At 46.4% G+C, this 27,614-nt stretch overlaps 1 protein-coding gene across 3 annotated transcripts in view; it reads right to left on the bottom strand.

Annotated features, from left to right (window-relative positions):
- The window catches only part of Smoc1 (SPARC related modular calcium binding 1), a 166,227-nt gene that overhangs the window by 23,115 nt on the left and 115,498 nt on the right, over nucleotides 1-27,614 (bottom strand). For 2 of the 3 annotated variants that reach the window (XM_036206596.1, XM_036206598.1), the window contains exons 5-7: nucleotides 27,417-27,464; nucleotides 13,305-13,394; nucleotides 11,221-11,301 (exon numbers count right to left, since the gene is read on the bottom strand). In XM_036206596.1, coding sequence (XP_036062489.1) covers nucleotides 11,221-11,301; nucleotides 13,305-13,394; nucleotides 27,417-27,464 — 219 coding nt within the window. The remainder of the gene's footprint in view (nucleotides 1-11,220; nucleotides 11,302-13,304; nucleotides 13,395-27,416; nucleotides 27,465-27,614) is intronic. The other variant, XM_036206597.1, reaches the window with a different exon arrangement.

Below are 27,614 nucleotides of genomic sequence, written 5' to 3'. Positions count from 1 at the left end.
ACTGTGCCTGTCTAAAACACCTGATGGTCTAATAAAGAGCTGACGGCCAATAGTGAGGCAGGAGAGAGAAATAAGTGGGGCTGGCATGCAGAGAGAATAAATAGAAAGAGAACTCTGGGAGGATTAAAAAAGAGAGCAGCCAGAGGAGGAGGACTTCAGGGGCCAGCCTCCCAGCTACACAGCAAGCCACAGAGAAAGAGTAAGACTTCCAAAAACAAGAGAACAGGAAAATCCCAGAGGCAAAAGGTACATGGGATAATTAAAGTTAAGGAAAGCTGGCAAGAAACTAAGCTAAGCTAGGCCAGGCAGTCATAAGTAAGAATACGCCTTCCTGTGATTCACTTGGGAACTGGGTGGCATGCCCCTCAGAAGACACACAGTGTGCCTTTCCCCAGTCACACATGGTAGGGAAGAAAGTGGGACCTGAGAACAGCCGTGAGCCAAGCTGGAGACAAAGCTGGAAAGGCCAGGATGAACCAGATGAGCATAAGCCTGTCTGTGGGCCCAGGGCCCAGGTCCTTATGTATCAGCCAAGATGGGATCAGAATAGAGGACATCTCTGTCTGGCTCAGGTCTCTGTGGCTCTTGATTACACATGGTAATTAGGAGCAGAGGAGAGCGTGGATAACATAAAATCTCAGCTAATCCCCAATGTTCACTGGAGCCCAGGGTTTATCCTCTCTTCCAGGACTCTTCTCCTTCTTCGTCTTTTCTTTATTTTCATATATTTTTAAAAGCAAAAATGGCCAACCAACATTACAGGATTTGGGTTGGTCTTCCTTTCAGGTTATTGACTCCCAGAGATGGAAGCTCTGAGAGAGGGACACAGGAAGACGCTGAGGCTCCTGGGTAACTAACACTTAAGCACCTTTGAAAGCCAAGTCATCAGTGACCAATGGGCTGAGTTTACCGTGAGCTTTGTGGTGAGAAAACAAAAAAAGGATTTCATGGTGGGGAAAGCAGATGGAGAGGAGGCAGAGGGGGGTTGTCAAAGAAGGGCTGTACCACTCAAGGTTACACACACACACACACACACACACACACACACACACACACGATGAGAGGGAGATTTTAAATACTAGGCTCATGAATTAAGGGGATGGCAAATCTAAAATACGTATGTATGCAAGCCAGTCAGGTAGAAATGAAGGCCAGCAAGATGAGGCAGTCTTGAGTCCCATATCAATAGGTCATGCCCACATCTCTAAGATACAAAAGCAGGGTTTCCACTTGACAGTCTACAAGCAAAATTCTTCTTCTTCAGGAAACTCCAATCTCTTCCCTTAAATCTTGGGACGGACTGCATGAGGCTGGCCGGCATTTTGTAGAATAATCTGCTCTAACCAAAAAAGCAACTGTGGATGTTCATGTCACGATAGCCAAATAGTGTTCGGTCAATTGATGGGGTCAGGATGCCCAGCAAAATGGACGTACTGAAGGGAGCATCATAAGGACTTCAGGAAAGATGTCTTATGTATAGAAGAACTGAGGATTGGTGAGCCAGGTGTGGTGGCACACATCTGTAATCCCACCACAGGGCAGCTATGGAGGGAACCGGGGAGCTAAGGCAGAAAGATGGGGAGTTTGAAGCTAGGCAAGGCTACATAATGAGATCCTATCTCAACCAAAATCTGTAGGCTGGAAGGGTGCCCCAGCCAAGGATACAGCCTCTCCAGATAAAGAGAGTGGTTCTCTAAAGGAGCTACTTTGACCATCCTGACAAAATTGCTTCTGTCCCTTGCACTAGGCAATGAAAGACAGCAGCAAACTAGCAAGGCTTGGGACAATGTCCTTGAGAGGAGGACCCAACGCAAGATTCTGGGAGACAAAAAATTCTAGGACTCAGAGGGAGGTTACAAAGAAATGCTGGAGACTTAGGTGAGCCCAGGCTATGAAATGGTTATATATGTACCTTAGTCTGATACCACATTAAGCCCTGAGAAGGCCAGGAAAGTTCTGAGAATTATGTGATCAGTCAGGAAAAACTAACCATGATGTGTCAGCCTATCCTCATTCAAGGTCTCTGTCCCTGAAGCTATCTCTGAGGGCTCTTCCCTGGAGGGAGGCTGAGGCACAGCACTGCTCCTACTGAGTTTCTGTGCCCCTTTGTACTCTGACCCCACCAACTCTAAGTGCTAAAGGAGCTAGGACTCCATCATATTTTTCCTGCCCAGCACTTCACCACCCCATCTCTGGTTTGCTCCTCACTCAGAGAACCAGGGACTCTCACAGAGGAAGACTCCATGAAGGATATTCAGTCTGAAGACTTGGTTCCAGCTAATGCTCCAGAAATGGGGCCCACCCACAGCTGAACAAATGCCAGCCCCATTGGTTATGAGGACTGCCAGGGCTGGAACTAGAATCCCTGACCCCAACTCATCCTGGGAAATGCTACACTCCGCCCTCAGACCATCGAGACTGCATTTCTGATGGGGATAACATCAATAACAGGCGATTCAGCCTGAGAAAATGAGAGGAGCTGGCTTATATTTCACTGCGAAAGGAATCATTTTGCTGGGCCAAGAATATTAAGGAAAACACTGGCCTTGTGTCGGCAACAATGACCCTGAAACCTCTTCAAATACCTCCCGCCCATCTCGCCTTTTATCAAAAATGAATAAAATGCTGAACGATAACCCACAATAACAAACCGTACATTTAAAACAATCTTTCTAAGCAACGACGTGAAATTCCAGGGGCGTAAGGAATGGTGTGGCTCCCACCGCAGGTTTCTCCAGATCTGAGAATATGTGGGTGTCCGGTACTGGGATCGCCAGAGAACTGCCCAATGGCTGAGGATTTGGTGGAGAGGGGCATTGTGGGAGAAGAACAGAAAGGTAGGCCTGGGTTTTAAGGAGCCAACTTTCCTGTTGAAAGGGCTGTTCAGGGACTGGAGGTGTGGCGCTGAGGGAGCCCTGCTGGAGTCATAATCTTTAGGAATGATTTATGGGGCATCACTGAGCCATTCTTTCTGTTTATTCAGCCACATGGGGTCTTGGCACCTAATGGTTTCAAGCCAATTATGTGAATAGGTTATTTTCTTACTGTGGACTTTGCAATTTTTTCGCAGGAGGGGCTAAGTGCCCCTCAGAGGATCATTTTTCCAAGCACCATTTGCTGAGCTGGCCCTGCCCTCTCACCATGGGTTTTCCATCACCTCTGTCAGTGAGGGCCACTTGGTCACAGCCAGTTCTCAACTCAATATATTCGTGTGACTTGGAGCCATCTGGGTGGTTTTGGGAATCCCACCAAGAGGGAGATTCCACAGAGTCACTGCTCCCGGGACTGACCATCGGCTAAGAAATAGGCCCAGAGGAGAGATCCTGCTGAGCAAGGGGAAAGCAAAACATCACCTACTAACAGAATACCATCAGCCTCTGGTGTTCAGTTTAGTGTGGATAGAGGTGGGAATCAGAAACAGAATTTGCACAAACGTAATAGTCACCTCCTCCATTGCAGTAGGTTTCCTCATACCTATCTTTAAAAAAAAAAACCCTCTTTTCTGTATAATCTGCCACAAGAGGAAGTGAAAAACAAACAGCGTCATCCCTCATTCATACTTGGGAGGAGGGACTTTGGAGAGCGCTCTGGTGGAGGAGCTCAGGTAAGCCAACTAGTTAAAAAAGGGACCCCTTCAGCTCTACCCCAGAAGGAGAAGTTGGGATGTTGTACAATTTCAACTGGGTGGCTGTTTCCCAAAGCCAGAAGGAACTTGGGGCATTCAGATGGAATGCTCCAGGAGCCGAAGACAGGGTTAAGGAGACCCAGGCTTCCATGGTCCTGTGGCTGAAGCAACAGTATGTGTCCATCGCTCCAACTCCTATGCACTTCCCCCAAGGGACTGATGCAGTGGGGGATTTCACAGACGTCAGCAGCAGTCAGAATAGAGGCAGTATGGCATGGCAGTCAACAACATAGGCTTTTGAGTTCTCCCACATAGCTCTTAACCTTGGGCGGTCTCAAAGTCCCAGGTTCCTTACCTGTAAAAGGAGAACAGCCCCTACACGTGCCACACAAGGTGTTTATGAAGATAAGATATAGTAGTATATGGGACCTAAGTTGCAGCCCAGTGGTAGGGTGCTCACGTAGCATGTTTAAGGCCTTGATTTGGATATCTAACACCACAGAATAAATGTACCACATTTAACCTGGTTCTACAGGAAGGTGAAAGTGGTGACCGCTGTTATAATTAACTGCTCTAAGGTGGCAGCATCTGCAGTTACATGTGGAGTATACCTAATCTTCTTATGCCAATGTTCAACTCGGCTCCTCAACTGGCCTGTAATGGCTGACCAAGGACCAGGTTATGGGAGCAGTCTGCCCTGGTCCATACAATGAAGGAGTACACAGTCTACAGAGGATATGTGTATGTGTCTATTTAGCTCTATTTAGATATCTCCAAGAGTCTGTCTGCTTTTTATAATAACGACATCACTGACAAAACATGCATTTCTGCTAGAGTGGAGCACATCACTGCCCCTGCCGTGGGTACACTACTGCCCAATGACCAGGCCTTTCCTTAAATGCTCACTGTGATGCTCTCCCGCCCTCTCAAGCCTTAGCGCATCACAACCGCCGATGAGTCTAGAGCCCTGCACAAGCCCTTGGCTAGCTGGACTCTTGTTTTCTCACTGCAAAGTTGGTGGTGGTATTGGAGGCTTCCCAGGTGCTTCTCCTTCTAATAGCCCACACACTTACAGTCAGGCAGGAGCAGGCACACCTTCCCATGGCTTAGGGGCTAATCCAGATTTAGCTGCCCAAGTCACTGGAAGCTAAACACACGCAAGGACTGAGTCAAGGGCAAGCCTGCTGAGCCTTCAGCCTTTCTCCTTGTACCTCATACTTCTTGAGATACTGTTATGTGGCCCATAAGCCACCACTAGCTTGCTGTGCCTCCAAAGTTCCACCTTCAGGCAGAACTAACATCCCACATCCCCAGGGCTGGCAGGGAGCAGCACTCTCCCAGGAGTAAACATGCTCTTAGGATGAATCGTCATGGGTGAGGAGAAATCAGGAAACAGTACAACCAGCCTGTGTAAATAGATTCTCTGGAAAACCTAAAATGGCCATGCATGGCTCGCCATGGTCTGAAGTGGTAAACACCCACTTCCCACACAGACAGATACTGAGCTCCTGGGACGGGGGAGAGAAATTCCACAGAGTATATTTCTTCTGGGATGGATTGCCCCGATTTAGCACATGACCATCTTTCTTCTCAACTTCCCCCCAAAGCACCACTGACTCACATCACCCATCTCTATTGGCTCATGCCACAAAGCCAAGAGAGATATTCTTCCCTCCAAAAGGACTAAGAGATACTTCACAGTCATTCTTCAGTGACAAGTACCAAGAAATAGTAGTCCTTCCCTTCCCTTTTTTTCTTGGTAATTTCACTGACCCTGACCTACAGGCTCTGTACTAGAAGGACCAAATTATAGAAAATTCAAGTTCAATCAAGAGAGGAAGAAAGGATTACAGATAAGGGGGGGATGAAAGAGAGGTTTTTTATTTGTAAAAATTAAGTATTCCCTCCCTTTTCTCTTTCCTCTCTCTTTCCTCCACACAGTCTCAGCCTCTCTCTCCCTCTCTCCCTCTCTCCCTCTCTCCCCAAATAAGGCTCTAAAAGGTTAAAAGAAAAAAAAATTAAGTATTCCTTTATTTCTTCCTCCTCCCAAAATACTAACATTGTATGTGTGTGGTGATAAACTTCACAGCCCAGTTACTTGCAATGCCATTTACAAACACATAATAAAGGCTCCCGGACTAAAGTTAAAGTCATCACTGACTTTTGGAAACTTGAAATGAACCAATTACACTACCTAGGCAGGCTCTTTGATTACAGCTTACTAACAACTGAGGACAAAAGGAAAATGCTGGGATATGGTTTTGCTATGGAACATCATATGAATTCACTTCTAGAAACTCCTAGATTTGCTGGTAGAGGGAGTCCCAGAGACTGAATCCTGTGGCTAGACACCTCCCATCCCAACATTACAAGAAGCAGACAATGGGATAATGGGGTAACAGAGTTATGTGACCAAGAAAGTCAATGTTAAAGCAAGGTCAAACTGGACTGTAGACCTGGCTCTCAGGCCTCTAATAATAATCATCTTTTCCTCTCAACATAGAAAGGGCAAAGCCTTTGTTGCCAGGGTAAGCCCTGGGAAAGGCCATCTGGCCCCATCCTCATCTCAATTCTATTGGCCACCATTGACCAAAGTATCTTCATGACCCCAAAGGGCAGATAGCCTAGAAGGCCAGTAACAGGATGTGTTTTCATATAGATATTTTAAATGCACACAAGCCCAGGCCCGTCCCAGTTGCTAACGCTGGTAGATTACTCATTCTTCCTCCCAATCACGTCATGTGTGAGATTCCAGGTGGCTGTGGGATATTTGCTTACAACGCTACCACTGGTTTCCTTGCAAGCTGTTTATTTTTCCAGCCTCAGGTCATTACATCAGCCCACGGTTTCCAGTTGGGCAAAGAGTATAGACTTGTGGGGGTGGAGATCCAGCCAGGAGGTGCCATTGCCTCTATGACCCCAAACCCCAGTCATAGAAGCCCTTGCAGCAGAAACTTCCTGGGTGGAAAAGCAATCTCAACTGTAGCCAGTGGCCCAGAAGCTGGCCTACAAGAAAATCGTGCCCAAATGAGTAAGGGCAAGAATACTGTCAACCGGCCTACCTGTGACATGTGTACAAACACAGATATTCTCATGCAAGAAGAAATGGGAATCTTGTTTTATTGCAAAATGTTGAAAAAAAAAATGTGTTTCCACTTTGGGTTCCTAACGGTAGCTCTGTCTCCAGGGAACAGAGTGACCATAAGATGCTTCATCCACAGATACACACATGCTGGTCATGGAGGCAAGGGAGGCAAGGCTTCAGGGTTTAACTCGTGGGGCCAGGTTCTGGGTCCTTCTTGCAGCCCCTGATCACATCATGAAAGAGTTTTGTAGGAGAGAGAAGAAGAAAGGAAATGGAAAGACACTAGCCTAGACTTCCAGGGGAAAAGGAAACATGTCGAGGCCCTGGAGGGTTGCCATGGCACACAGAGTATGGTGGCCACATCCATGACCCCAGTTCCTGAGAGACAGCACTTTCTCAGAAGAGGAAGCACACTATTTTGCCACGTAGAAACAAAAAGACAGAAATCATAAAAAGACAAAAAAGATTTATAAAGTGTCTTCATACAGTCAGCTTAGAACCCAGGAGTGAAAATAGTCACAAAGGCTAATTCTTGTTATTTACCTTATCTCTTTACCTTCTTCTATAAAGAGATGGCCTGAACATATTTTAAATGCCAAGTATTTTAAGGAATGTCATGATTCCTAACTCTGGATTAAAAAAAAAAAAAAAAAAACTCAGCAAGAGTTCACATTTCCTTGAAAAAGCAGCAGAGTGTCTGGCCAGCATTCATCTAACTAGGACACGCTGCTCCCAAGGTCTGTGGTGTTAGCTGGCTAGAAGCATCATCTTCCCAGATACAGAAAGAATTTCTGGAGCCACAGATGCTTGTGAAGTGAGGTATGAGGGAGGCAGTCATGGAGGAGAGAACCAGAAAGGCGAATCGGGGTATGCCGAACTTGCCAAGGACTCAAAAGGCCGCAGCAGCCATAGGAACACATGGCACAGCTTTCCAGAAAGAGCCAGAGCCTCCAGGAGGGGAGAAGACTGGCTACGTCTGCAGGCGTGTGTGTCATGTTATTGCACAACTTGAGGCACCCAGTGGAACCTTTCCAACATCAACAGTCCCCAGGCCAGAAAACAAACCTGGCGTCACAGGGTCTGAGTGTGAAAAAAGGATGTTTGGGGTGTAAAAGAAACTGCAATTGCCTTTTTTTTAATCTTCTGGGAGAAGGCAGAGAAGATGAGCTCTCACCCAGGCACACTTCACAGAGTCTGACTCCAACCTCCCCATGCATGTGGCTAAAGTTCATCGGAACCCAGAATCTTCTATCAAAACTCTAATAAAAAATGATCTCAGGTGCTTAACTCTAAGGTTCCAGTCCTCACTAAGAGCAAATGGACCATATACAAGTCCTCATCTAAGGATGTCTGAAGGTTGTTAACTGAATGTGCCAACATGTGAGGATGGGTAGCATAGGGCAAAAAGGCACTTCACCAAAGCAGCTTTGCTTTATTTTGTTTTTAAGTTATTTATGGTAAACCTACGTACCCAGAATTACAAGTCTAAAACTGAAGCCTCACAAAATCCTAAAGACCAATAACTTCGTTTTACATGTAAGGAAAGCAAGACTCAGAGAAGTTGATTGACTTTCCAAGGTAAGAAAAAGCAGCCTGGGAAACCAGGTCTACATGTCCATCTGGTTCCAAAGTCCATGCTTCGACCAGTATGTGGCTTGTGTATAAAAGATTCTCTACCCCACTGCCTGAAAATCCAGACATCCTGAAGCTTCCTTGGCAACTGGTTATGATAGCCTGCACCAGAATCGAATGGTAAAGTTTGAGAATTGTCCTGTGCAATGATGAGTCTTGTGAGGGGCCCCAGGAGTTCCTGTGACAGTACAGGCTGACCTGGAACATCATGAAACTTCTCAGGATCCACAGCTCCCACTTCTGCTTGCTCTATGTAGGGGCCAAAAAATTTGAGTGAGACAACCCCAAGCACATACCTCCCACTCAAATGCCATATTCAACTATGTATACCAGGGGCCAGAAAAATTCTCTGTGGAAGATCATAAAGTAAGTGTCTTAAGCTTACAGGCCATACAGACTCTGTGATAGCTATTTGGGCCTATTCTTGTGGGTGAAAATGGTCAAAAACAACAGTGTGGCTGTGTCCCAATAAAACTTTATCTGCAAAAAAACAGTCAGGTGGCCACTTGTTATCTGATAAATACTCTTGCAGAACCATGTCTTTTATACCCGATTCCATCAATAAGATTGACAGGTATCAGTCAGTATGGCCAGATGATAATGACAGAGAATATTGTAGTCTGTTAAGCGATTACTAAAACTAAAACCTAATAATTTTCCTTGATGTGTTTCCTCTAAAGAACAATTAGCTCTCCTGCAACGAGCCTGTCCTACATACTAACCTTATAGCATCAACAACTGTGGAAAATAAAGGTGGCTGGATAACCTCAACAAGAGGAAGATAGTTGTACTTGCCTAGAAGCAACTTCTCAACATGACCCTATGATCATACAATAGAAAACTACATAAACCAGTGGGGATGGTGATCAGAACTTGACACCATTACTTTATCACACTCAGAGAACATACTTCAGAAAGATACATGTCACTAGCTTCCTTCAGTCTAGCCACACAAGAAGCACTGTCATTGGTTAAGTATGGTGGCACACATCTGTAATCTTAGCACTCAGGAAGTTGAGGCAAGAAGACTCTGAGTTCCAGGTTACCCTGGATATATATCAAGGCATTATCCCAAAAAATCAAGAGCTGAAGATATTTATCAGTGGTAGAATGTCTGCATAGCAGCATGCACAGGGTCATAGCATGCACAGGGTCATAGAAGGCACAGGGTCATAGCATGCACAGGATTATGGCATGCACAGGGTCATAGCATGTACAGCACCACAAAAAAAACCCCTCATATTATTGTTATCAACAATGTTGATAGTAATAACTACACACACCTAAGACTTCACTGTCTAGCCAGGCATCAGTCAAGAAGCACACAGACATTAACTTAGTGAGCCTTTTGAAGGACAAACCATGAGCCCACCCTATAGGTGAGAACTGAGGTCAGGGAATTTATTTGCCTAGAGTCACTCACTGTGTGTAATACCTAGATGTTGCTGATTCCAAAGCCTGTGCTTTAACTGCTGTACTATTCTATCATACTCTAGCCCAAGGCAATTCACATGGCCTCTTTTATGTCACCATCCCATCCTTCCATCTTATATCAAATAGTAAGCCAGTCACATGGAGAAACACTGACCAGCCCGAGCCATACAGAAAGGCCATCATTCACCTCTTGGTCTCATTCCCTGAATGCTAGCCTCCATACTGCCACCTATAGTACAGAGCTGGCACACTTAAAATAGAGAAGCCAATGACAGCATACCCACTCACACATCAATGGTCACATAGGCCACACTCAAAGGCAGGAATCCTTTGCCACCCATAAAGGAAGGATATGGCTAAATTAAACTCAGCCAACAACATAAAGTATGCCAAGTGATAGTTCTCATAATGATGTCTTAAGTGCAAGAATGATCCTCCCCCACAATAATGCAGCTCTGGTTCATTGTAATGTTTTCTGTTGGTGAATATTTAGTCTTTACTGATGGCCAGTAAACTTGGTTGGGTTCCATCCTGGTTGGTGGCAAATAATGTTCAAGTAAATCCTATGAATGTGATCACGCCTCAGAATTCATCACCTTCTACCAAGTCAGTGCCAAAACCTGACCACCATTCCCAAGACCTCAAAAGATCAAAACAGGAAGGGCATGACTGTAAGCAGCTTGAAAACCTCAAAACAGAAGAATTAAGTCTGTTGGAGCTTGAAGTCCAACTTCTGTATGCCCAGCCTGCTTCTTTCAAATTCTCCTGGGTGGCATTTAGAAAGTCAATCGAAATATTAAAACATCTTGACAAAGTTTGACATCCAAACAGCAACTCATAAAAGTTGATCCTGGCCAGGATAAAAGAAGAAAATAAAAACTGGAAGAGACTAACTCATCAGATAGCCTTATTTTATAGCTGTAGACAAAGAAGATAATACATACAAGTTGAATGGTTGGGGTTTGTACAAGGCCAAAGAAAAAGGAAGAGGAGGAAGAGGAGGAAGGAGGGAAGCAGAGCTAGAGAGAGAGACACAATAAAGCAAATCCAGGTGTGTGCTCACCCCAGGGACTCACAAGGAGCTAGGACTCATGGCAATGGAGACTTCTTTCTCTTGCCCCAAACCACACCGTAAAGCTGGGTGGAATGGAGTGAACACAACCCCACAGAGTACTGGGAGGAGGCTGAGGCGGAAAAATCACTAGTTTGAGATCGGCTCCGGCTAAATAATGAGACTGTCTCAGAAAAGGAGTAGAGGAGGAAGAAGAAGAAGAGAAGGAAGTGGAAGGAAAGAAGAGGAAGGGGAAGGCAGATGAGAGAGAGAGAGAAGGAAGGAAACAGATAAAAAGGAAATAAATCCACACAATGAGTGGTCATGGAACAGCTATGGGACACCCAGAGACAAAGAACTGAATACATACATAATTCAAGGAAAAGTATTTACCTGAATTTCTTACATTGGTGTTATTCAATTTGGAGTCTTTGATTACCAAATGCTTAATCCATAGGGTGGGAGCCGTGATTTCTAGAAAAAAAACAAGAAAGAGAATGTGTGTGCATGTGTGGGCAAAGAGAAGTACGGGACATGGAAGATAAACCAAACTTGCAATAAGCTTTTCAGAGCCTACACATCAAAGCCTCAGCTACCTCCCTCTTGGCATATCAATCTCATCCCAGTGCCAACACGCTCTCTCTTCCTTGTGACGGAAGCGCTTCTCCCCACCAGCTTCTAAGAGACAACCAGGGCATCCTGTGCTGGGACGGAGAGGAGTCTGAACCTGGAGGCACCAAGCCACTCCATCAAGGAAAAAAAATATTATCCCAGGAGGTGAGGAACACGGGCCAAGCCAAGTCCCTCTCAACTGCTTCCCTGGGAGAAGATTTAAAGGGGATAAATCAACAAATGAATGCCAAACACACCGCAGAGACCATTTGAGAGGAAACAGCTGAAGCAGGGCAGATTCAGCTCACTGAGCTTCTGCCCCATGTGGGGAAGAAAGGAATGAGTCTAACACATACTCCAACCCCTCCTCCCAGTCAAGATGAACACATGCCAAGCACCTTCATCTAGGGCACCTCAGGGTGCCTGTAGGATTTCGGTACCAGGGTCACCAAAAAGACTGAGGGTGTGGGAATCCTGGGGGGTCACCCTGAACATACTGTGTAGCAACCAGGTCTTCAGTGACAGCAGCAGGATGATCTCCCCAGATGCCATCATCTCCATTCTCCACCCAATCCCCTGGCACTCACGCTTTCTAATGACAAAGGGCGGTATTTGTGGATTCTTATCTCACCTCTCAGTCAATCGGCGCCTACACTAGGAGCATCCCTAGCCATGGTGCCATGGCATGCTGTTGTTTTATTTCTCTGTTCCACTGTCTCACCATCCAGATACACATAGCTGAGCACTGCTAAAATTTTGCTTCATGTCGTCTACTGAAAGCTGAACTTTGTGGTCACACTTCCTGGGAACCTGATTCTGCCAAACGTCCTGTTCCTATTCACAGGAATCTAGAGCACTAGGTAAAGTCCCTGCAGAACAGAAGGCCAAGTGCCCCCACCTTGAACAGGAGCCAGGCTTCTGCACCCCAGCTCCTCCTATCCACTCCCCTTGCCTCCAGGGACTCCTAGCCTTTATTTGTTCACTATCCACTACTGCCCTTGACCTAGAATGTTTCTCCCAAATGTCTTCATTCAACTCCCCAGATCCCTATGCCCTCGCCCAGCCAGCCCCACTTGCCAAATCTCTTTCTCCTACTTCCCTAATGGTGGGCTGTACCCATCACCTTTCCCTCCTCATCCCTGGCCAGTCCTGGCTGTCTGGAATACCCCCGATTCCTTCCTTCTGCTTGCAAGATCCAGCACAAGTCCCCTGTCTTGCCAGCTCTTCCCAGAACAATGCCAACACTTTCCTCCTTAAGTATCTATCACAGTGATAGGACCAAGATGTGGAGCTTAGTTCAAGCAGCTCTTCCAGGGGTTTCACTGAGAGGAACACTGGCTTTCATATACGTCCTTCTCATGCCCACCTCACCCCCACCCCCCAGCAACCCCGCGCCACTCTAGGCACAGAGTGGGCAGTTCTACATGCTGAGTCCCGTGCTGGAGAGCTGAAGACTGCCTTCGCCAGCCTTTCTCGCCATGACTCCCTAGGCTTGGCAGCTTGGAGGATCTGTCTAAACCATGTTTTTGTTGGACACTGGGCTACAGGCAGAAAGCCTGGGAAGAACAGAGGACCATTCCAGAGGTAGAGAGTGTGCACAAGTCACTTGGAGGCTTCGCATTTTTTTTTAAAAAGGTTGGGACAAACCAGCTTGCACTGGGGGGAAAAAAATGAAATTAAAAAAAAGGAAAAAAATAATCATGGAACTTAAACAAACACGTAAAGCTAATATCTTGCCCGATTCTGAAATTAAAAAAGAAAAAATAATAATAGTGAAACTTAAACAGATAAAGCTGATATCTTGCCCAATTCTGAACATGAGTGGAAAGAGTAAGAGCGAAAAGTAAAACAAGAAAATGGCTTACCATCTCCATCGAATACAGGCTGGGTCTCCATCGTGGGGGTGGGCTTAGAGCCGTCATCTGAATTGAGGGTTAGAAAGAAACGAAAAGAGACTACCATTATTGAGGTAAATACTATCTACTCTCCAGAACTGTTGAATGGTTGGGGTTTGTACAAGGCCAAAGAAAAAGGAAGGAGGAGGCAGAGGAGGGAAGCAGAGCTAGAGAGAGACACAATAAAGCCAATCCGGGTATGTGCTCACCCCAGGGACTCACAAGGAGCTAGGACTCACGGCAATGGAGACTTCTTTCTCATAAAGCTGAGGATTCTGTAGGACTCTTCCAGCCTACCACACGCCACAGCAGAGTAGGGTGGGAAGCCTCCCCCAGCAGCCCTGAGCTTTGTCTAGGCAGGTTAACACTGGCAGCCCTATGGCACAAAAGCCCCGCGTCTCCACTTCAGCTCCCGTCCTCCAGCACAAGGTAAGCAGTTTAGAATCTTTTTCTAATGGCCCTGGTTAAAAAGCTTAGACCAGACTCCTAGTTGCGTCTCCATCCCTGCCTTAAAAAGATGGGAAGCATTGCTCTCTCGCACACACTGGAGAGAGGCAACAGCATCCCACTGAACGTTTATATTGTGAAGGAACACACACAGAAATTCCCAGCAGCAAGTTGGCGAAGGGGATGGGAAACGACCCCGGGAATTGCTGAGATCACCCAGGCCTCACTTTGACATGTCTATCACAGCTGATGGAGCAGGGTACTCCCAGTAGTAAAGTCCCGGTGCTTATCACTCAGTACCTTTGGCAGTTGTTTCTGTAGGGCAAGAACCTCCGTGTGTCAGGAGTCAGCTTAGACTGTTTATTTACCTGCCAGGACTCTGCTTTCATCAAGGTCCCCAAACTCTCAGCTTAGAAAAGTGTTTTGCAACGGTTTCATTTTTGCCATTGAAGGAGTATTTTTAGACCATTTTCTCCAATCACCCTCTGAAGAAAATGTTAGTGGATAGAAGATAATAAACATTGCTGTACTGTGTACACCCGTTTATATGATATAAGTAAAAAGAATACGTTTTTCTCAATCCCCAAGAAACCACTATTCCACACCCCCTGAGTAAAGGAGGAGGGAGGTTATCTCTGGCCATTCTGAGAATAATTTAGAGATTTTTCTTTGTTTTCTTCCTCAGTGGGAGAAGAAAGGGTGAGAGCTATTGTTTCAGCCAGTTTGATGATTACACAGTCACCCTCCTCCCAGGACCCCCCAGAGATCATTTAGAATGGAACACTATGTTCCCTGGGCATTAACTATTTATAGAGAAGCCTCGCTCCCAGATAATCCATGAGACACCCATCCGACCACCAATAATAACAGTGCCCCGCCATCTGGAGCTCTGGTACCTTCCCAATCTCCCTGCACCTTATCAGAGGAGGGAGAGAGAATAATTCAAATCTCTTGCTGGTGTCGACCCTTGGAGACCCACACCCTCCCTAGAGGCTGAGGCCAGCAAGCTGACAGCGCTGTAACACGTGACCCCGGTATCGCTGTCATGTGCTGACACACACCAAGCCCTAACTCTCACTGGGGCCAAAGCTACCCGGACTATCTGACATCCATCCCAAGAAAGGAGACAGAGCAGAAAGAGAGGCTTAAGTACACCACACTGAATATCTTATTTGCCTCAATCTGGATCCCCTAATGGGCATCTTTTGATGTCAAACCATGTGAGCTTGATCTGGAAGTCATTGAAGGAGAATAAACACCATATAGAGCTACACAATGTCATTTAAAAAAAAAAAGCACCGCTTCCCCCGACTCTATTAACACCTCTTTCCATTGAATTCAACAAGCCACTGAATAGAGTCCCCTGGCAGCTGCAATGCACATTTGGTCTGGTCACTTCTGCCAGATGCAGAGCTCAGTGTGAATAGTTCAGCACAGTGTACTCAGCCCCCTCCTGGCAAGGTGGCTTCACTTTAGGAGCCTTGAGAGCTAACAAAGGAAAGGCAAGGTCAGAAGTCATCAGGGAGAGTCCAGATCCAAGAGCTTATGTAATATTTCACATTTGATGTAGACATTAAAATGTCTACACGAGCGTTACCTCTCTGTCTGGAGCAAGATAACTAAAAATAGTCTGCCTCCTTCTCCTGGCATCCAGATGAAAGCCTGGGTTCAGCCACCTGGTCTAGTCATCAGCAGAGAAGGTCTGTGGGGAGAAAGAAGGGCTTCCCAGGGAAGATCCGCCCTTCTGCTGGTGGGGGACCTCAGACCTAGGTACAGAAGCCCACAGAGCATGAAGCGGAGGCAGGGGGTTGAGTCTTCCTGCTGGGTAGGGTCACTGAGGGTGAAGAGGTACAGCTGCTCTGTGCAGGGCGGCCCTAGATGGAAAGCTTTATGAAGTGAGAAAAGTCAAGGTACCCTGCTGCCAGGAGCCACCTGTGAAATCCAGCACACCCCAAAGCCATGAAGCCACGCCAAATCCAACAGAACTCTCTAACCATCATCTCCGGGCACCTGGGCACCTGGCTTCTGACCTACCAAATAAGCACTTTTTTTTTTTTTTTTTAATAAACATAGGTCCAAGGCTTGGGTCCAAGGTCCACAGCCATCCTGCTTCCTGGCAAGCCTTGGAGAAGCACCAGGCCCCACACTGGGCCCTGGATTTCTACATGTGCCCTTGGCTTCTAGATCCCTAGAGGGAACTTATACTGGCCCTTGTTTACATCCATATGTTGTCTAACCTAAACCCCTCACTCTGTCTGGACAGCAATATCATCTGTTAAACATGAAAGATGCCTGCCTACTAAACTTCAGGACACTGGCACTCTGTGGGGGTGTGAATAACCGTGAAATACTGTTAAAGGAGTTATTCGACTCCATGGGTATTAACCGTCTTATTTGAATTACTTTCTTGTAAGACTGGATTTATGAAATTAAGATCCTATCAAAGTTTTTAAAGCCTATAAAATAGACCTTACAATTCAATAAGATGACAACTTCGTTTTAAAACTTGGCAGAATATTTTAATAAGCATTTCTCTCTCACACAGACACACACACACATAAGACATAGAGGTCATTCATCATTAGGAGGTACAAATATACACAATGAAGGTACTCGCCTGTAATCCCAGCAGGCAGAGGCAGGAGAATTACTACACATTCAAGGCCAGCCTGTGCTACATAGTGAGCTTCAGACCAGTCAGGGCTATACAACAAGTTCCTGTATCAAACAAACCAACTAAAGACCCTACAAGATACCACTAAGTGCCCACAAGAATGGCTAAAATAGAAGACAGATAATAACAAGTGTTGGCAAGGATGTGGAGAAAACGGAACCCTTTGTTCACTGTTGGTGGGAATACACAACTGGACAGCCACTCTGAAGAATAATTTGGCAATATCTGTAAAAAATGAAACACAAATTGAATTTTCAACTCCCAAATTTTACTCGCAGGAATCTATGAACGAGAAATGTTCTAGGAAAGGCAGGTACACAAAAGTAGCAGGCATTACTCAAATACAGCAAATATAGAAGCTTCTGACTTGGATTTTTATATGTATATTTATTTATTCATTCATTCATTCATTCGTTTGTTTGTTTGTTTATTTATCTGTTGGAAGAGGAAGGCACATGTATGCCATGATGCTGAGTAGAAGACACAGGACAACTGACAAGAGTCTGTTCTTTCCTTCTACCATGTGAGTTCCAGGGATTGAACCTGGGTTGTAGATTTGGTGGCAAGCCCCTTTACCTGCTGAGCCATCTCACCAACCCCAAAAGTCTCAAAGTTTTCAGCAATCCAAATGTCTATCAACTGGCAAGCATATACATTACGATATGCCTAGTTAAAGAAATACTATTCAACAATAGAGAGGAATAAACAACTAGAACAGGAAAATAGACACCCGATGACCTCCAAAACATAATAAACGGAAGACAGGATGTAAATGGCGGGACACATTTAGACAGCACAGATTTTCAAAAGTGAATGCATCAAGATGGAACGCAGCTCCACAGAGCAGCTGAGGTTGGGAAAAGGTAAAACTACAAACAAGCTAAAAGTCCTGCAGGGAAGTGATAGAGACTGTCTCTGGTAATCATTGAATCATGACTCAAGGAATTTGCTAAATTCACTAGATTTTTACATTTAGAATGAATGGGGTGTTGTTTGTTGTTTGTTTGTTTTTCTGATAAGTTACATTTCAATAAAAGCTCTTTGAGCCAAAATGAAGGACTGCCAGAGTCACTGGCGAAGATCTCCTCGTGGCAGCAGCTAGGTTATTGAATCAGTGGTTACACTGGAGAGGGGGAGAACGTGACCATATATTTTAAAGATAAATCTATCCAAATCTAAGTTTACTTGTGTGTGTGTGTGTGTGTGTGATGATTTCATTTGCCTGGGGCTTATTCTGGGTGATTTGGTTTTTTTGGAACTCAAATAGTAAGACTTTATTTCTACTTGATGCCAAAATACACTTCCAGACCAAGGGGAGAGGGAGAGAGGGGGAGAGGGAGAGAGAGAAATAGTGTTTCAAACAGAAGAGGGTTTCAAACATAATTTTTCTTATAGGGAGGGAGAAAAATTACAAATTTGAAAATAAAAATAAGCAAATAAGGCAAATGAGGGAATTTCGCAGGGCGACCCGCAATCGCTATCCCGTCATCACATTCTGAATGCTCAGTTTCTGGCAGGTGGCTCCCCTCCTCCATCTGTACCATCAGCCAGGGAGGAGAGAGCCATCAGGCAGATGAAAGGAGAGGTTCAGTGCAAGTAGGGCCTCAGAGGCAGTGAGCAGCTTTGGAAACTGCCCAGCCCCAGAGCTGCTGCATTTGGCCTTCCAAGGTTGCCCCGCCCCCACTGATGCCTTGTCCTTGCAGGTGCGGCCCCTGCATGGGCTCTGGGAGCCTATAAAGACAGTGGGTGTGTGTGACAGCACAATTCCTTCCCTGCGAGAAGGCCTGGCCCACGCACAGACAGCTGGAAGTCACTTCGACCCCCGATGACACCGTTCAAAGCCTCTTCTGTTTGGCTTTTTGATTTCTGATTGACACTCGCTGGCGAGGGGGATAAATGCTGGGCCGAGGACAATGTTGATCCGCTCCGACTATTCTCAAGGAAAGACTTTTCAGAATAACAAACAAAACAAAATAAAAACCCCAAAACATTGGTGCGCTTCAGGGATTGAATAGAACCCAAGAGATCCAGGGAAGCAGGGCTGGCCCTTTGAAGGAGCTGCAAGTCCATTGAGGAGTTAATTGTCTGGGTGTACAATGAGTTTATTCTGACCACATACAAAGAGCTTTCTCTTCCAGGTCCTTCAAAAGCAAGTGTGTCAAAGGGGCCAGAGGAGGAATCTGTATTAATGGCATCTCTTGGGGTTTCCCAAGGTGGAGTGTTGAGCAATGAGAAAAAAAAAAGAGAGAGAGAGAGAGAGAGAGAGAGAGAGAGAGAGAGAGAGAGAGAGAGGAAAACAAAAAAAAAAAAAAACAAAAACAAAAAACAAAACAAAACAAAAAAACCCAGCAACTTCCACCCCCACAACCTGAGATTTGGAAGGTTCCTTAACAAGCCCAAGTTCCCTCGGATCCTTGAACTCATCTCAAACCATGTCAACTACTGTGACCCTCCTTTATATTCTTGATGACACCACTGTCTATCTCTTGTGGGAATAAACTAGACCCTGGTATAACCAGAAATTTTTGCTTTTGGAGGGACCATATTTATGTGATTCAAGATCCAGTATGGAAGTAAAGGTGATTTCTTCTTCAGGCATCCTATTTACAAAAGTCTCTTAAGAAGCTGGCCTAGGTCACACCGGGAAGATGGAGGACTGGGTAGCCTCAGCATCTCCTGAGATGCATGGCCCCTTGTTAAAGAGGCTCTTAAGTGAGCTGAAAGTTTTCCCTGTGCTGACCTGTGAAAGCAGAGAGTGTCTGGGCACTTTAAGCTTGCTGGAAGCGAGAGGTCTGTGTTTTACAGCTGTTTCTATCCACTCAAACATTTCCCCTTCAACTTAAGAACACGTTTAAAGCTGCTTTTGCAAGCATTGTCCCCATAACCCTTTGAATAAGAACAAAAAGCCAAGACTAGCTAGGAATGCAGAGGAGAGACAGACACCAAAAGGAAGAAAAGGAAGTTGAAGAGAAAAGAGGAGGAGGAGGGAGAGAAAAAGTAGTGCAGGGGGGCACCTCTAACACATGAATCAGAGGAAGGCCGGATTCACATCGATCTCTGAACTGACTTCTTAAAAACTTCTTATTGTAAAAGATGCGCTCAAGTTTATGCAAATACAATGTCATGGTCCACTTTCTACGAGGGCTAGGGACGGAGCTTGGATGGCAGAGTGCTTCCCTTGCACCACAAAGCCCTGAGTCTGGTCCTGAGCATAAACCAAGTCTGTTTGTATACACCTGTATCCTAGCACTTGGGAGGGAGAGGCAGGAGGTTCATAAGTTCAAAGCTAGCCTGGGGAGATCTAGAACCAACCCCCCCACCATGGATACTGAAGGATGACTGTAATTATATAGGTACAAAATTACAGTACAAAATCAAGAAGCAGATATTGGCATTATCTGTCCTTATCAAGAGCTCCACAGTTTCACATGCACTTGTTTGGATGTGTGCAGCTCTGAATCATTTTATTCATGTATATAGATCCATGTCACATCAGAGTCATAGAGAACTATCCCATCACCTTGGAGGCTACCATGGGACTTCCTCTTTATGGTCATGCTTTCTCTCCTCCACACCTGGCAACTCCTCATTTGTTCTCCTTCTCTATAGTCCCATTATTTCTAGAACATTGTATAAATGGAATTGTGAAGTATCTGATCTTTTGAAATCGGCTTTGTGTGTGTGTGTGTGTGTGTGTGTGTGTGTGTGTGTGTGTGTGTGTGTGTGTATTTGAGCATGCACGAGCACACTTTGCACAATACCCTTGAGAGCTTTCCAAGTTGATGTTACATATACTGCTGAGTATCATCTGTGGTACAGATTTGACACGGCTCATCTCACCTGCTAAAGGACATTTGAGTTGTCTCTATTTTGAGATTATAGATAAAGCTGCTATACGTTATACATGGGTGATTTTATGGATCCTTAAAATAAAGATCTTAAGGACCTTTAGTTCCTTAAAATAATTGTTCAGAAATATAATTGATAAGTTAGGGTTAAGTATATGCTTGGATTTTTTTTCTTTTACAGAAACTTCCAGCCAGGGAGGGTGGATCACGCCTCTAATCCTAGCTCTTAAAAGGCTAAAGCCATAGAATCATGAGTTAAAGATCCAGCCTGAGCTACACAGCTAGACTCTATCAAATGAAGTGGGGAAGGAGAGAAAGAGCAGTGGAGATGGGGAGGGGAAGAGGAAGAGGAGGGCCTTTCCAAAGCATTCCATCCTGTCTGTTCTATTTAAATCTTCACCAGCAGTGTGTGAGGGATGCAGCTTTTCTGTCACCTTCCCAACACTTAGTATGAGGACCATTTTTGTTTTGTTTTGTTTTTTGGGGTTTTGTTTGTTTGTTTGATTGATTGATTGTTTTTCGAGACAGGGTTTCTCTGTGTAGCTTTGCACCTTTCCTGGAACTCACTCGGTAGCCCAGGCTGGCCTCGAACTCACATTGATCCGCCTGGCTCTGCCTCCCGAGTGCTGGGATTAAAGGCGTGCGCCACCACGGCCATTTTTAACCCTTCTAACCGTGGCAGCTCACCATGGTCTTCATTTACATTTCCTGTAGTGTTGAACATCTTCCACCAGCTCTTAGCCCTCCATACGTCTGCTTTGGTGAAGCATCTGCACATTTAACCTGCCCACTTGTTTTGTTGTTGTTGTTGGGTTTTTTTTTTGCACCCCAAACCTGCCCACTTGTTAACTGAAAGTTTTTCTAAGTGTTGAGTTTATAGAGCTGTTTGTATGTTCTAGACACAAGGCCTGTGTCAGCTATAAGCTTTGCAAATATTTCCTCACATCTTGAGTGGTAAAATTTTTCACAAGGACTCTTTAGAAAGTTGTGCTTTACATTGCACAGTGCAGAGACTATGATCCGTTACGAATTCATTTTTTTTCATAAAGCATAACATTTAGGTTGAGGTTTTAACAATGCTCCAATTTTTCTGTTTCATTTTATTATTTTTAATTAGGCATATGTATGTGTGTCTGTGTCAGACAGGTGTCTGCAGAGGTCAGAAGGCAGGTGTCTGATTGGCTGGAGCTGGAGTTACAATGTTGTGAGGTGCCTGCTGTGGGTGCTGAGAACTGAACTCGGGTCCTCTAGAAGAGCAGTACGCTCTCTTAACTGCTGGACCATCTCTCCAGCCCCTGCTTTTCTATTGTGTGTTTGGTCTGTGGATGCCAGTTGCTACAGTACCCTGGCTGGGTGGCCTGTCCTTCCAGCACTGAATTGCCCTTTGTCCCTCTATCTGGTGTAGGTATCTCTGGGTTCTCTATTCTCCATTGACTTAAGTGGATCTGTCCTTCCGCCAACACCCCACTGTCTTCATTGTCACAGCTTTATGTCTTAAAACAGATTAAACTAAAGAAAAAAGAAAAGTGTTTTAGCTACTCTGATCTATTTCCTTGGCATAAAAATTTGATGATAAGTGGCCCTGAATCTCATCTCTGTCTTCCTGCAGGTACAAAATCAGCCGAGTGAGACCTGGGAATGACAGACCGTTCATCTGCCTTCACTACAGGAGCTGTGTGGCCCTCAGAGCTGGAGCTAAGGGATAAGAATGGCCCCGAGACACGTCCAGGCACAGAGCCTCATTCCTGGCTGTCTCTAAGGTGGTGTTCTCAACTTTGGACTTAACTCAGGAACAGTGAGCAAGCAAGTTTATTCCCACTGGCCTGAGCTCTCTCACCTGGACTTCAGAGGTTCTGGGAAGAGTCAGCCAGAGGGTGGGAAGTCTCAGCCAAAAGGTGTGAGAACTTGTCAATGGTCTATACTCATCCCAGGTTTCCCCTCTCAGGGTCTTTCCTCAGAGGCTTTGACAAAAACAGCTACCAGCCAGTGCTGCTGGGAGAGGCCACCCACCCACCTTCCCTTCCCTGGAGAACTGACTCATTCTAAGAACCTAGAAACTGTTGGTCCCTTGAAGGTCCATGCCCACTTGAAGATTGCCTCCGTCACAAGAGGCTGATTACCTAATTAATGGTCCTGATGTGGGCGAGCCTCACAAAGTGAGGCTAGGGTTCTTAACGTTTTCACGAACGGCTATAGCTTCAGTGCCTATAACAAACACGAGCCTTGCAAGCTCCGAATAAACATTTACCCAATAAAAAGAAGTATGCATAAAATACCAACAGTTGCTAATATCACCAGTGACTCAAACACCCATTTGATTGTGAAGCCCTGGTGGATCCTTAAGTTCCATTTCCTTTCCAGTCCTTGGAGATGTGATATGACAGGGATTCAGACTCAGTCTAGTACTCCTCACACATAAGCTTTCCTTCAGCCATCTGGAGTAAGGGCTGAGATATGGGAGGGGGCTGAGACAGACGGGACCAAGCAGGAAAAACGGGCAACTGTAGAAAAGATGCAGGCATTGTATGTGCATGAACACTCATGCTCACTTATGCACGCCATTTGAAACTGAGCTCTACACAGCTGGTATTTAACATCCCCAGCTCTGCTAAGGCGGCATAGAGCACAAAACACAGCAACAACAAACATACAGAGAGCCAAGAGCTGCTTCCCCTGCACTGGAGATGTGGAGGTATGCTGCTGCTCAGCAGCACAGTATAGAGTGGGGGTACACAGATCACCCATTGCTTGTCTCCACTCAAAAGAGGCACAGGTTAAAATCATATGCACAAGGATGATGCTTCATCTGTAGGGTAGCCCTGGACAACCAACTTGGTACATCTCAGCCTGGCTCAGGGCCCTGGAGCACACCTCCTTCAAGTATGCTCACTGCCCTTGCCTCCAACTGTGAGGCCAAGGGTGGAGACTGCAGAGTCCCTTTTACCCCTGCCCTAAATCACCCATCAATACGTTCTGATCCACCTCTTGAGAGGCACAGGTCCCAGGATGGCACCATTCTGCAGACCAGACTCCACAGAGCATCTAAAAATAGAGGCATAGACAGAGACCTTGGGGAAACAAAGGTGACTCACTCCTTACTCAAGGCACACACTGTGGAGCGGCCAATAAGGGATTAAAAAGAACTCTGCCAATTAAAGGTGAGTTGGACTTTGGGAGCTCTACCCTATTCTGAGACTGGCTGGACAAACACAGAAGTCCTTAAAGGGAAATTTAAGCAGAGACTCTTCATGGTTTTGCTTTTCTCGCTTTATCTTTAAACAGCAAACTCCCAGACCTCTTATAGGAAAATGGGAAAATTTCAGAAATCTTTCTCTGATGACTCTTGGTTTTCACTGACCGTTTGTGACAGCATCAGCCCTAAGGACTCTGTGATTCTGAGTCTTCATGGGGGAACAATCCTAAGAACCACTAAAAACTGCCTTGTACATGCTGTCTGGGGTCCTCCCACCCACCATTCTTTATCACCCCCCAATCCCATCTGAGAGGTTAGGAACTGTCACCCTGGGTCCTCACAGGTCGTGCAGCCAGGCAGCCCCTATGTGTTATCTTGCAAGCTCACCTAGAATTCTTCACATCTCAGCCCAAAGGAGCTCAGTCAGGAAAGCTCACAGGCTTCAACACAGTCTGCTCTGGATCAATCAATGTCCAGGAAACACAGCCTGCTTCCCAGCCACTTCCCCTTGGACACCATCAATGAAAACCCAAAACCAGTCCCTCTCTCAACTCCTGCAGCCTTCCACTGTTTAAACAGTCGAGCGTCAGAGCTTAGAGGGACTGCCTGGGGTCCTCTTCCTTCCTTCAGATACGCCTCCATGGCATCAATAAAACACACGAGAAAGCACATGTGCACCAACCCCCTAGACACACACCCCACCCCCATCTGTCTTCAAGGACCAGGACCAGAGGAGAAGAGGAGGGGGCAGCAGGATGGAATTGCCCCAGATCAATGGATATTTGAAACTCAAACACATGGCCCAGGACCTACACTGCATGTGTTAATTACCACACATGTGCCCATAAAGGAGTCTGTTAAACGCAAGGGGCACAAAGAACAGAGAGGAGAGAGGACATTCCAGGGGATTAAGTCTAGAGTCTGAAGTTGTGACCCTCCTCCCCTCCTTGAGCACGTGCATCTGGGGAAGATAACATGCCCCCTCCCCCACTTCTTCCCTCGGGCCCCACACCTGTGAACCCGGACCCCCCAGCCTGGCCAAGCAACGGTGACCTGCTGCTGTCTGCCCTCCCTCCCTCGTGCTATCTCTCTGGTCTTCCACCCCCAGCTCCCTGCACTCTGCCTTTCTCCTTCCAAGGCCTAATTCCTGGCTGGAGACCAGACTCGAGCGGTCGAGCGGTCGGTGCGCACAATACGTCTTTTCATTCCTTCCAGGCAGAGAGAACTGATCCTTCCCAGTCCATCAGTGGGGCACATTCAAGAAGGCAAGAGAGTTAGGAGAAGAGAGAAGCTGGGTCCCATCCCTGCCTTGCACCCACATCCCTCACACCCACAGACCTATAGGCAGGCCCCCTTTCCAACCACACTCCTTGCACTCCCAGGGGCCAGGCCAACATCGTTTGGCTGGCAAGCCCCAAACTCTAGAGAGATGCCTTCTGGGAGAAGCCACATGTGGGCATGAGCTCAGACAAGGGGCCTTTGTGTGGCCCCACCTGCTGCCCTCCAGAGCACATTCCTCTCCTAAGTGAAGCTGAAAGAGGAACTCGGCAGGTCGACACAGGATATTACCAATGCCCTCTCACACTCTGAACCTTTCAAACTCTGGCTTCCCAGGCAGGTGTGACTTCAAGTGGCCTTTCCTACAGGTGGCCCAAGCTTGCCTTCTCTCTATGCCTATGGCAGACAAAGAAAAGAGGATCCTGTACCTAAATTGATCCTCCAAGTGGAAGGAAAATGAGACCCCTGGGCAGAGTTCAGATCTCCAGGGGAGAGTGAGACCAAACACACACCACCCACCTCTTGCCCCTGTCCTTTGCCTCCATGGAACCCTGCCAGAGGAGTAAGCCAGCCATCACAGCAAGACAGCAAAGAGCTGGGAGCCGACGGTAACTTTTCCCACTAGGGCAGTAATTCTCAACCCATGGGGTGTGAGCCATTTGGTGGGGTCACATATCAGATATCCTGTATATCAGAGATTTACATTACCATTCTTTACAAAATTACAGTTACGAAGCAGCAACGAAATAACTCTGTATTAAAGGGTGGCAGCATTAGGAAGGTTGAGAGGCACTGCCTTAGGGGGAGGCTTCATCCTTTGTGTTACCCTGCGGGAGTCAGGCTCCTGATCCCACCTCCAGATCTGCTAGCTGACCTTGGTCTAAGAGGGGACCAATGGTGTTCACTGCTATCTACGGAAATCCCATCCTCAGTCCACCTGCCCTCTTCCAGCTGACTCAATAGCAGCCAGGGTGACCGCGAGCTATCCAGCATTGTTACCCATTAGGTACAAGGCTGCAACAATAGGAGAAGCCTTTGCTATCCAGAAAAGAAGGCAAATCTCCCAGCCAGCCTTTCTGGACAGCATGCTTTATAAGCACCTTGTGCTCCCCATTGCTTTTGATGGGAAGGATCAATTTTGATGGGTGGTCAGTTATACATGACTGTCAACAGGTTTTCTCTGCCAAGAGGTCCTCAGAAGCAATGTGAGGCTTCTGAAGCTCATCAACCCACACGAGCAGAAAGAAAGCAGATCCTAGTCCCAAGCTCTCCAGGCACATGCCACTGACAGCCCTGGTGACTTCAGAGACATCCCTGCCCCATCCCCACTTTCCTGCCACAGCATTCCTGGTTGCCTCCCCAACTCTGGGAAGGACCTAGAAAGGTATCTACTCCCTTCTTCCCACCTTCCTTCTTCAGGGGATGAGAAGTCACCCACCTGTGGGCCCACTATTTTAGACAGATGTGATACCACCTTCCACTGAGGACCACATCTCAGGAAAACAGCTTCTCTGATCCTTCACCCCCATCCTCAGTGCAGAGGCAGAAGCCAGCAGCTGCCCCGGTCTCCATGTGGCTGTGTGGGTAGCCCACAGTGAACTTCACGTTGATTCACAGTACCCTCCCCACCAGGGACTCTTATGAGCATGCAGTGTCCAGAGCCAAGGTGAGATGGGAAGCCTCAGATTCAGCCTGAGGTAGAGGGAAGCTCGGCCACACCTGTGCATGGGGCAGATGGCTAGCTAGCTGCTTTCCAGGTCATTGTGTGTGCTGTCCCAGGAGCTAGCAGTTGTGTGCCCTAGGTCTCAAAGTGTCTTCCAAGCCGGAAAGGGTAAGTAGCATACTGCAGGGACCAGCGCTACATGCCAGGGTCCACTAAACAGCCCTCAGACAAATACCAGCTATATAAAATAGGAGAATCAGGCTGAAAAAAATATATGGGTCTTTTGTTAAAAGGAGGAGGCAAAACTGTCATTAGAAGTTTAAAATAGAAAGTGTTACCCTCTCTACCACAGTGTCTATCTGTCTGTCTGTCTGTCTGTCTCTTGACTTGTAATAGTAGTGTTTAATCTGCTGTTTAGTGTTGTTCTAGGTTTAAACAAAAGAATCAAAACCTTCAGCTCCTACGGAAGCCAAATGGTAAATATCAGACCATGTGATGCTTTGAGGGTGACAAGGCCTGGCAGCATACCATGGCATCACCCTGGCCTTCAGGAAGGGCCTCTAGAAGCACTAGAACACACTCTGAAGGAAAATGGCAGGGGAGGGCACTCAGATGAGTCTACAAACAGGTAGGGCCAAGGGTAGACATGAGTACCCTACCTTGATCCTCCTCTTCAAATAAACACTGGGCATGTTGGTAGTTGGCCAACTGAACTTCCCAGAGAGCTGAGACAAATCCACAGGGCTCACATAAGGGTCTCTACCCAACTCTGTGCCCCACACTTTCGCTCCTTCCTCAGAAACAGTGACAGCTGGGTCATCACCACTGTCTGGCCCATCCTCCCCTCTAGTGCTTCAGGAAACTGGAAATGTGAAGCATGCTTAGTTCGCACCCCAGGTTCCCTCTCTCTCAGCGAAGAACCCCTGCTTACACTAGCTTTCAAAGCAAACGTTTAGATGAAGCATAAAACTCCACTCACCTTTTCTTCCTGAATTACCCTGGCTCAAGGGCTTGTCGGTGACTGGACCTTGGGCAAGAGAGACAGAAGCACAACATTCAGATCATACTGTGGTGGTTTCCATCAAACACTTGGCAGAGCCTGATGTTATGAGCACATGGTCATGTATATATGTATTGTATATACACCGGGGATATTATATACAAAGTTAGTGTGCAC

This window comes from Onychomys torridus, chromosome 14, assembly GCF_903995425.1.
Source record: "Onychomys torridus chromosome 14, mOncTor1.1, whole genome shotgun sequence".
NCBI lineage: Eukaryota > Metazoa > Chordata > Mammalia > Rodentia > Cricetidae > Onychomys > Onychomys torridus.
This window is presented reverse-complemented; position numbering and strand designations above follow the sequence as displayed.